The 11,529-nt window shown below is 48.7% G+C and overlaps 1 protein-coding gene across 2 annotated transcripts; it reads right to left on the bottom strand.

Annotated features, from left to right (window-relative positions):
* Positions 1–317: 317 nt before the first annotated feature.
* On the bottom strand, positions 318–11,101 carry POPDC2 (popeye domain containing 2). Of its 2 annotated transcripts, none has more exons than XM_036380922.1 (4): positions 10,466–11,101; positions 8,013–8,121; positions 4,371–4,734; positions 318–755 (listed from the first exon to the last, which is right to left on the bottom strand). In XM_036380922.1, exons 1-4 carry the CDS (start codon positions 11,008–11,010, stop codon positions 673–675), a joined length of 1,101 nt encoding a protein of 366 aa, XP_036236815.1. In that variant the 5' UTR covers positions 11,011–11,101; the 3' UTR covers positions 318–672. The 2 variants fall into 2 exon arrangements, with proteins under 2 accessions (XP_036236815.1, XP_036236737.1); XM_036380844.1 differs by having other exon boundaries at positions 660–755; positions 4,233–4,734.
* Between the last annotated feature and the right edge of the window lie 428 nt (positions 11,102–11,529).

The raw sequence follows: 11,529 nt of genomic DNA, 5'->3' as shown, positions 1-11,529 counted from the left end.
TCTTATTTCAAGAATCAATGCAAACAACCAATCAGAAGTGGTTTTTCACCAGCTTCTTTGAGAAGTTGTGCTTGTCATAAATGAGAAATCCTAACTCCTGGAAAAGTAATTTCTGGTCTTACTAGAGTGGATGCCCAGCGAGATGCATATCATCAAACTCTCTATTGCAAGCCCTTTACCAAAGCTGTCAGGCCCATTTCCCCTTGCCCTATCCACTCTGTGCCTTGACATCACTCAAGTGATCTCCCTCTTCAAATCCTCCCTCCCTCCCTTCAGCTGTTTTCTCCTCTTCAAATCCTCAAACACCAGTAGTTTCATCTCTGCCTTTAATGGGAATCATTGAATCAAAAGGAACACAGATTCTGCAAGCAGGCTGGAATTGCTTGCAGGATTTTGGTGCACTTTGGTGACAGAGCTGCTGACAACCTCAGAGAGGCAGGACTAGAAAACAGACCATGGAAGCACGCTGGGGAAGGCAGCTCTGGTGAACAGCCATGGGGTAGGAGGTGCTGGAGTGTCACACTGCAGTCCTAAGCATGTGCTTCATGTGCTCCTGAGTGTAGATATCTGCTGGCAGACGTCTCTGCATGCTAAAGAGTGTCTCTGGTCAAAAACCTGTGTGAGCATCTGCTCCCTTGGAGGGGCTTCGGGATGAAAGCAGCCTGTTGTTCCCTAGAGTTCAGGGGTCTGGGTGGGAGCCAGAGGGGCTCGTCCTTTGCAGAGAGGGTGAGAGCTCTGGAGATGGTTTTCAGAGGCTGCAGAAGGAATGCAGTGGAGGAGAGAGGAAAAGGGGAACAGGGAACAGAGGGGGGAGGGAGAGAGAGGGAGAGAGAGAAAGAGAGCACACCATTACTACCATACTTTCAAACTTTTCCAAGACACAAACCTCATGGAGCCCACCATTACCTGTTTTTCTCCCCTCCTCTCCTATGACATTGCAAAACTGCAAATCTATGTAATTCCTCAACAACTGATAAATCAGGACACAGGGTTATGCACCCATTCTGAGATGGCAAAAACAAACCCTTCCACAAAGCTTCTGTGATATTGGTTAAACAAAGCCCACAGCTGCTTTGCTTTTGCTCTCAAAGCAGGTACAAAATGTTAACTACTAACTTAGACACCAAGTTGCAGACCATCAAGCATCCATCCACCCATCTCACCCACCAAACAGAAAGGCAGCCCCAAGATGTAACTGTAAAAAACAGGTAGCAACAGCTACACATCCTGCAAGCACTTGATAACAACAAACTAGAACAAATGCAGTATGAACAGGAGAAAAAGCAGGTGGCTCTTGATTGTTTAAATTTCCTGGCAAGGAATAAAGCTTAGCTTCCCCTGGAGCACTGATCTATACTATACTGTTAAAGCAAGTAGTGAACAGAACCTTTGAACCTGCCTCCTTCGAACAGGCAGCATCCTCCTTAGAGAATGAATGTGCTCATCAGTGGGATATCACAGTCCATCTTACTCATAAGCAGACTAGAAACACTTTCAAGGAACTAGATGACACAAATAGTAGGCCAAAATATGTTCCATGAATATTTTCTTGTGTATGACCTTTGTAGCACTTTGGGCATTCAAGAATTGCCCTCCTGAACTGCAGTGTTGCAAGGTGGCTGCTGTAGTGACAGAAAAGGAAAAGGAACGTCACCCACAGAAGCACTTCAGCATAGGGAATCTAGAGAGCTGCAAGGTGATTACCCATGTAGGGAGTTACTGGGAAAGGAAATGAGAGCAGAGACCAGGGGAAAGCCCCAGGGGAGCTCTCCTCTCAGGGACTTTGAAGAATGACACTTCAGGGGATTTCCTTGTTTATTACAGATGTATGAAAAAGTTAGGAAAGTGCTTTACCTGAGCCATGGCAAACCTGCTTGGATTATTTGTTGAGCTGTGACAAGTGTTTGGACAGAGGGAGAACCTGCAGGCCCTCTGTATCACTAGTTTTTGTGGGGAGGCACTCAAGTCACTGTGGAATATTGTCCAGATGTGACAACTGCTGCTGTGCCACTGGGACGTGATGGGATGTGCTGGGATGTGATGTGGTTAGGACACACAAGTGCCAAGTAAGGTAACAGGGAAGTTCTCATTCCACCACTATGAGCACAATAAACAGAGTTTTTGATTCCTTGTCTAATTACCTTAAAAATTAAAATACCACACTGTCTATTGTCTCCAGACTGACGGACATGGAAGATCATCTTCCTCTCCCACCTCAAATACAAGCCTCTAAACATCTGGCTTTTATTGCAGGCCTCTGCTGCCAATAGCAGCACTCTTGTCTCTGTCACAAGATCTAGAAAGACAAGAGCTTCCAGCTCAGAAGAGGACTGTGTGAAAGAAAAAATAGCTTTTTACTGTGTAGCAAAGTTTTGCCCAACACACACACTCACCCTTGTGTGTATGTTCACAGTATTGCCTCACTGCCAAAAATGGGTGGAAATTTTCCAAAAAAGCCACAAGTTACTAGCCTTCTTCCTTTTTTATTGCATTTGAAATTCTGGTTTTATTGAGCTTGATCAACCAGGAGAATTCTACCAGTGATCTGAGAATGGATATCCTCCTTCTGAGAAGGCAAAATAGAATCAAAGCACAGGCAAAGTGACTTTGCTGTGTTCACAACACTTCTTGCATGCACTTGTGATTGCACATTTTCACAGACACTCTGACAGCTAGGACGATGGATGTCTCACAAGTGATTCAGTGTTCCTGCCTCTCCAAGTAAGGACTGAAAAAGCTGCAAATTCATATCTCTAGCAGCCTACCAGCAAAACCAGGGGCTTCACATTCCTAGAACAAATGTGGATTTTTTTTCCTCTCTCTGCCTCCTTAAAAAAGAAAACAACAACCAACTACACAAAACCAAACAACCACAACAACAAAACCCTAATCAAAACTCTTGCTAACTCTTTATCTGATCCACCCACAAATACACTTATTCTTTCCCTGGTCACTTTCTTTATATCCCAGATAATATGAAGAATAATGCAGACTTGTCAGGGCTCATGCCAGGACCAATGCTCCCTGCCACTAGGTCCACAGCAGAGGTAGAAGTAGACCCAAGCAGGCACAGAGAAGAGCAGGGTGCAATGTTGCAGTGTTCAAGGCTGCCTGATGGAAGGCAGCCACCCCAGCTGCAGCCCAGCCCTGCAACTTCCTTCCTGCTGTGCAGACCCAACTGAGACACATGCAGGGGTCACTTCTAGGACAGAAATCCCAGTCCCAAGCTTGGTGCCTGGCAGCTGGATTACTGTGGGCGGCAGCAGGAATGCACATTTTAGGGTCTGCAGCTGGTGTGTAGCAGCTGGCATGCAGTGGCTAGCTAAAAGTAGCTCAGGGTGGAATTTCTCTCTGGGCCACTTGGATTTGAATTTCAAGCACAAGCCACTCTCCCATCTATTTCTGTTTGCCTGCATTGTTCTTCTGCCCCAACAGCCACCAGGCACAAGAATGCTTTTCCCTTGTGGAGTAAGGAGCTGACATTTTGGAAGAGAGCATCTCATTCCCACTCACTGCAAAGCAGAGTTTGGGGCATCTTAAAACAATGCTTAGCCTGTCAGTCCACCTAGGGTGACTGGAGGAAAGACCTATACCACACCGGGCAGAATTTTCAACATCTTACTGATCTGGCAGAGGTGAATCTCAGCAGAAACAAGGAGGACAGATCTAATGCTGGGATGAGCTATAGTGGGCAGGGAGAGGAAGGACTCTCAGCTTTGTCCCCCTGCTGAGACTGAGCACTTGCAGGGTTTATAGCAATTCCTTGCTACCAATCTGCTATAAACCCTGGAGCTGTTTCCAGTCCTGTTGGCATCTCCTGGGATGTGGGCTTTCTCACCTGCAGAGCTCTTGCTCAGCTCAATACTAGAGTATTTCCTGGCATAGCTCTACCTCATGATCTCTGTGACCACTGGTGTACCACCTGCCAGCCTGGACACCATTTCAGTGTTTCTGCCTCTCTTCAGGGATGGGGAGAGAACTGGGCAGGGAAGAGCTTTCTATGTTCAGGCTACTGGCCCTTCTACCCCACAGTACAGCTGGTGCCTGGAGCCAAGCCTCTGCCCTGCTGCTTCTCCTTAGGAAAACACATAGCTTGAGCCCACCTTCTGGGATTCCTTGGGGCAGCGAGCCAAAAAACACTGCAGAGGTGCAAACCCATGGCAAAGGGGGTCCAGTGCTCTGTCCAGGCAGATGCATCCCGGGAAAGACTTGCTCTGCAAGTGGGTACTTACGCGAGGGTCCCACACAGGGTGAGGTGTGCCCGTGCCAGGAGTGCCCTCACTTCATATACTCCCCTTCGCTCACATAGTCCATAAAAGACCCCGGCAACTCAGCAAAATCTTCCAAGACAAGACTGGTGGAGTCCTCACCCAGCAGATCACTGTCGGGCCGGGACGCCCGGGGGCGCGGGGCCGGCGGTGGCGGCGGCGGCTGCGGCGGCGGCTCAGAGACGCTGGCCTGGCCAGGGCCCGGCAGCAGCTCCTCACAGTCCTCTGACTCCCCCTCCGAGGAGGCTGGCCCAAGGACGTGGTAGAGGCTGGGCAGGCGGATGTCGAAGCGAAGGCCAAACTTGGCGAAGAGCTTCTCGTTGAGGGAGTAGAGCTTCTCCGAGATGTCATAGCCCAGATGGGAGGAGAAGAGGCGGGCGATGTAGCGGTCCTTCCTCAGGAGGAGATACAGCTTCTTCCTCGGCCAGGTGATGTAGCTGCAGTCAGTCTCGGCTGTCAGCGTGACCTGTGGGGCAGGGAGTGAGTGGAGTAAATTCCACCGCCTGGGCGGGGTCACCCACCTTGGAGCAATGTGCTTCACTCCAGGGAATGCCCTCAGCCCCTTTGAATCCTACTCCCCTTGGAGATGGTGGTGCTGGAGAGCCGGATTGTCCTGGTTGAATGACTGGATAAATCCTTACCTGCTGCTGTTTCCTCTCCCTAAGGAGGCAAAACCCCCATTCTCCTATGCAATTAGTAGCATGTCCTCATTTAACCCAGCCACATGGATGGCTACGATTCACCCTCTTGCTTTCAGATGATGCTCCCTATTGAGATCTGAGAGATGGAGCTGAAATGAACAGGGCAGCACAGACATCCCTATCCCTCAGAAATGCTACAGAAGGGGATATTTTTTTGCATGCCCAGTCAGCCTGAGTTGCCAGCAAGGAGCCCTGGGGGAGGCTGCTGACCCATTCTGCTGCCGGATTGCAAAGCCCCACAGGCCCTGCTCCAAGAAGACCCTGAGTATTGGAAGGGCCACCTGAAAAGCTTGCCTGGTCATCCTGTGCCCGAGGGACATCCTGTCTCAGCAGTTCTGCTAGACTCTGTAGAGCTGAATGGCCCTGAAGGACGTTGCAGCACAGCTCAGTGAGAGAGGAAATGAAAGGTTTTATTGTGTTCATGTATATGTAGAAAACTCAGGAGGGTTTATTGGATTGATTTTAGAGAACATTTCATTTTCCTTCTGGTTTTGCCAGTGTAAAGAGAGACCTTTTTCCCCCTAAGTATAGGACAAGAACAATTTCAGTGAAAACCATTATATAGTATGTAAGTGTATATTATAATAAATAATAATAATAAAGACAAGAAATGCAGGAAGGGTCAAGCTGCCCTGGGCCAAAGAAGAACATCCGAGTGTAATGGAGACACTGGCATGCAAACAAGTGCCGGAACCAAAATATCCCGGGGGCTCCCTTTCACTCTGTGCCCAGGGGTCTCCTTGGTCAGCCGCCATGGCAGAGGGCCACTGGGAAGCTGAGCATGGCTTGGCTGCATGTGTGTGTCCTTGGGTTTGATATTTAATGCCATTGCCCTGCAAACAGCTGTCTGATGAAAGAAATATAAGAGATAAAACCTGAGAACTTTCCCAGGCCAGGCAAGCAAAAAGAAGGGTCACACAGAAATTGAAATGACCGGAATCTCATTTTCCTAACCAACCTCTGGTTCAGTGATCAAAAGTGATCCCTTCTTGTGAGGGATTGAGATGCAATAAGCAAACCTGCCACCAAACCAGGACAGCAAGACAGATTTCACTCCTGAATCCCCCCTGACACAAGTGCTCCGGCATCAGCAAGAGCCTGTAATTCAGTCTTCTGGGGGAAAGTGCCAGCCCTGAAACCAAACTCCTTCAGGCACTCGGACCCAACAGTCCTGTGGGAAGCAATCAGCCAAAGCAGAATTTCAAGGAAGGCAGCTATTCTTGTAGACTAAGTCATGCTTCTGGCATTTTTCAGTGGGCTCAGAATTGAATTTGTTCAATCCAGAGAGCAATGGGGCAAGAAAAACTTCAGGCAAGAAAAACCTTCCATGCCTTCCTCCAGCAAACACCCAGAGTCCAACATGCACTTTTTAAACCAAATTATTGTGTTGCTAAGACAAGGTTGAGGTAAGTTACAGGGTTTTATTAACTGCTTGGGTGAGAGGGACGAGTGTGTTAAACAGCTGCCAAAAGCAGCACATCACCATGGTTAGCATGGCCACCAAGAGTAAGGTCCTTCCAGGTACATGGACTGGTCAAGTGACACCTGGTGACTGCTGGTCTCACACAGCTCCTACTTCTTCATGCTCCTCCATAAGCACATGTGGGGTTGAGGCATTTCCAGCATATGGCCTTCCCTACCTAGGGCTCTACCTCCCCATCCTGATGCCAGGCACAGCTGACCTCACTGACCAGCCCTGTCTTGCAGAGCAGGAGATGTGCCAGAGCATGGTGCTGGCAGGGCTGGTGCAGCCTGGCCCTAGCCTGCTCCCAGTCTGTCTCATGCACCACAGATGAAGACTTCAGGAGGTCTGGGAACATTCAGTTCCACAGGAATCAGCTCAGAAAATGCTGTGGATGTCTTTGCAGGTTGCATGCCTGCAGTCAGCCATTGCAGTCAGCTATTTCCCTGCCCGTAGCCCATGACTGTCTCTGCTGGATTTTTGAGCTAATACAGCCCAGGAGCTAGCAGCAGTCTGCTGCCAGATTGAAGATTGTGCAAAACATGAGATATCACCAGCCCTAGCACAGCCATGCTATTGTTGCCTTTTCTACTTCATTATCTTGCTCCAACATCCCTATTTCTGCTCACTATCTGTAGTCCTGTGCCACAGTCACATAGTTGGCTATCCCCTACAACCATAACCACTGGTGATGGCACTGTTTTCAGGCGCAATCACCATGAACCTTTCACACACGAGCCAAATTCAGACCCTAGGAAAGCAGATTTGGAGAGCTGCCCTGGTTTAACCAAATTTGCTTGGGGCTACCCTCATGAGAAAGCATCATTCCCTCATGACCCTCCCATGCTCCCAAGGGATTAGCAAAATCCCTCCTCATATGCCCTAATTGACGTAATGAGGATTGACATCCTGACAGGTATCAGGCCATCCTGAGATGTGTGTTAAAGACAGAGAGATGTAGGCTTAAGTAATCTTTTCCAGAAGGAAAGCCAAAGAAACACTGTGGGGTGTTGACAGCAAGGCCAAAATCCTTTCAGTTACTGCAAATAAGAATTGGTCTGGCTTCTCAGCAGGGGATCTTTCTGCTCAGAAAGAACCATATTTGGGTGTGAATCATCCTTTCTGCTTCTCCACCCAAAACAAATGACCATCAGAAACTTCTGTGAGGAGCAGGATGTTTATAGATTTACATCACTGCTGCACATTGCCACGGCTGCCATCCTGATGCTAGGACAATGCCCCCTGCTAGCAGCGTGCAGGGCAAATGCATCAGTACAGGCACTAGAGAACACTGTAAGGGGAGAGAGCCGGCAGTCTGACACCTCCATTCCCTGATAAACAGGAAGGAGCACCATGCTCCACCCTCCTTGCTATCAGCAGATAGTAGGAGCATGCCCTGAGGTCTTCAGAACAAGGTAGGAAAAAAGGTTAAACAGCTGATCACACAATCCTGTGCTGGCTAAACCACCAGGAAGGGGAGGAAAGTATTCCTGGTGAGCTTTGAATGGCAAAATGAGGCCTCTCTACCTCCTTCTCAGATGTGTGGCAAAGCACCAAGGAGCAAAGGTGAGCTGTGGTTACCTGGAAAGTTCCTTCCTCAGAAGGTCGCAGCGACTCCCATTCTGGAGAGTCCAGGAACTGGTACGGAAAGACGTAGTGAAGGAATTGTCCATCCTGGCACACTCGGATCCTGCAGAGGACAGGTGAGGCAGACAGGCTTAGGCCAAAAACAGATGTCACATAAATCTGATAGCTCAAACAGTGTGTCCCAAACAGGGAGGAAAGAAATACTTGTCTCACAGATGTCTCATACCTTCTTGGGACAGCTGCAGGTGCTTTAGTGATGAGGCTATCCCTCCTTTCTCTGTGGGATTTGCTGCTGCTTCCCCATACTCCATCTCTGTTCTGTTCCTTGCTACAAAGACAGCCCTCACAGGTGCAATGCTTGGTCCTAACCCAGGACTTCTCAGCCCACAGGCTGCTGCTTTCTAAGTACTTCTAAGCCAGCCTGTGGCTCTTTGTACTTGTATCTCCTTCCTGTCTCCAAGATTTCATGAGGGCATTCCCAGTCTTGGTACTGGGAAGTCACTGCACTCAGGATCCCCCAAAATCCCACTGCCCATGGTTCCTCACAGTTCACCCTGAGAGCTCATAGTTTGCTGCACATTAAGGCTCATTTTCTCTTGGCCTTCTAAGTATCCCTTTTGCCTACTTTTGCTACAATTGCCTGCCAGGGTCAAGGTCAAACGTGCACTGAGCTCTGCTGTGGGAACGGAGAAGGACCTGCACAGGCCTGAAGCAGGGACAATGCCAGGGCACTCTGGAGTTCTATTCATAGCTCTGCATCACCAGACTTGGGGCCTCTTGCTTTCCTGTCACCATGTACCCCTGCTGTATGATGCACAAAAGCAATTCTTGCCTTCAGGAGTTAAAAGACTCTGTTCACCTTTGGCTTCTAATCTGCTGGCAGTGCTGCCTGCAAGGGTCCTGGATTGTAAAGCACATTTCCTAATCCAGGCATATTCTGCATTTCCAAGACCCCACTTGCTCAGTTTAAGAAAGAGCACCATAACAGCAATTCTCTGCTGGGTCAGCAAGGACCTCACAAGACAATAGAGTGGGTACTAGGAAATGTAAATCTATTCCCACCTCCATGGAGCATCCTTTACCAGCCAAGATGCATCCTTACCACTGCAAAAGAGAGCCCAACAACTACCCACCATGGCCATCTTACTGTCTGTTGCAGCACTGTCATGCCCACAGAGTAGCATCACATTATCCAGTGCAGGTCAAGACAGCACAGACTCTTCCCCAGCAATATTATTTACTGGGGAATTTATTTATTATTTATTAATTATATTTATTATTATTTCAGAGCCAGCTGCTCACCAGACATGTTTGGTAATGTGAAGCACTACTGGAAACACACATACCAAATTTACCTCCAGTGCTTTGCCATTCAATATCCTGGTGGACCCAGGGTGCTCTTGACACATCTTAGAAAAGGGATCAACACCAAAAAAAGGAAGGTCAGCCATTCTTCTTTGCAAACTCCCTCATCAGAGAGGATTGGTCACTGCAGTAAAACAGGAGCCCCAGGTGATGCTTTGTATTCCCAAAGAAAATTCTTGTGAGACACACCTCCTGCAGCTCAGCACTGCTACTATTTAGAGATCTTCTTTCTTTCCCATTCTTATGTAACATTAGTGCCAAGTTTTTGGCAGCAGACTGGAAACCAACACTATTGCTATTTGTATGCATCTGGATTTTGCAAATTGTTAAGTGGATATGCTGCTAAAGGCAGCAGATCTCAGGTGAATGAATGCCAGTATTTGATCATTCAGTCAAATCTCCAGTGTCACTCTCTAGAGGTCCCTGAGGTTCTCCTTGGTGGTCCAGAAGAAGGAATATCACAAATACTTGACAGCACAGGGAAAGAAAAGCACCTGATTAGGCAGGATCCACCACAGGAAAATACTCTCTCTTTTGAGGAAATGGTGTTCAAAGTGAAAAATGTCAAAGCCCTGAGGGTTGAGGTGTTTGGAACAGGAACTTCTCCGTGAACACGGCTGGCCAGGGAGAGCAGGTGAACTGAGGCCTCAGCACACTCAGCACACAGCTCTTCACATCACAGAGGTGTGCCTGGTATCCCCAGGTCCAGACAAACAGCTCTCCTGCCTTGAGAAACACATTCTCACAGCCAGTCTGCTCCCATCAGAATTAAGATCACTTCAAAATGACAGACAAAGGGGTAAGGATTCATCAAAAGTATCACAGGTAAGGCTGAGCTCCATTTCATTGCCCACAGCTTGAGTCTGTAAACCATTCCCTTAAATACTCTCAAGTTAGAAAAACAAAACAAAACTAACACCCCAAAAAGCAAATTTCCCCCTTCCCCAACAAACATGCATATCTCAGATCCTTATCAGAGGAAGGAAACAATCCTCACCCCAGTTTCTACAGAGGGTGATAATACAACAAAAAGCCACAGCAGTTTGCTGTCAGACTTTGTTCAGAAATGGGGGAGCCTTTACCTGCCAGACAGCAGCAGCGAGAGGCGGTCAATGGGCGTCTTGCCCTCCACCGCATAATTCTGGTCTCTGACTAGCGACTGCACCTGCTCCTCACAGCACTTCACAATTTCTTTGTAGACTTCCAGGGGCACCTGCAAGGGCAGGTACATGGTCTTGTAGAGGAGGTCAAACTCTTCTGGGATGGTGTTTCTGCGGAGCCGGTACGCCAGGTGAGCCAGCTGAAGCAAGCAGGCGAGGACCAGCAGCATGTTCCAGATGAAGATGTCCAGCCCACAAGCACTCAGCCAGCCCCACAGAGCATAGCAGAAGTAGCCTGGGGCCAGGAGGCCAAAGATATAGAGGGACCCAAAGATGCCACTTCCCCCCATGTAACCCAGGAGGACAATGCAGCTGGCCAGCTGGTAGGCTGCTTCCTCCGTAATCTCCTTCCAAGCATCACACACCGGAGGCTGGAGAACAGCCTGGTCCCAGGAGGGGCTGTTTGCGCCCATCCTGCCCCACTCCCCACCCTCCCCAGCCGTCCTGCGCTCAAAATGAATTGTCATACACAAAGGGTGCTGCAGAGGTTGGAAAGCAGAGCTGCGGGGTAGCTGTTCCTCCTCCTCTTCCTTTTGTGCACCGTCTGGTCCCACAGCAGTGTTTCAAAGTAACATGCTAAAAAAGTGCTGCCGAATGTTTTTGCACCCGAAAAATTCCAAAAGCGTTCGCTTCTCCTCTTTGTGGCTTACAAAGCGTTGGCTGGCCCCCTTCTTAGCCACAACAGCGAGAAAAGGAGCTGGCAAATGTGAGGCCAAAACAGCTCAGTCAGAAAAAGAGTCGAGGCCATTAGCTGGAAAACTCACAGACAGGACAGAGATCTCCTTGCACTGCCTGTCTCGCCTGCGTTGCAGCAAATGGAATAGCGAACGTGAGAGAGCAGCAGAGGGAGCTGGTGATGAGTGTGGAATGTGTATCTCTTGGCAGTGGAACGGAGAGAGACCCCAAATGGATAACCATGTTTGGAATTGAAATCCAAGGAGCAAAAGCAGCGAGGAGAACAGAGAGCAAGCATGCACCCGCTACTT

This window comes from Molothrus ater, chromosome 2 (assembly GCF_012460135.2).
Source record: "Molothrus ater isolate BHLD 08-10-18 breed brown headed cowbird chromosome 2, BPBGC_Mater_1.1, whole genome shotgun sequence".
NCBI classification, from domain to species: Eukaryota; Metazoa; Chordata; class Aves; order Passeriformes; family Icteridae; genus Molothrus; species Molothrus ater.
This window is presented reverse-complemented; position numbering and strand designations above follow the sequence as displayed.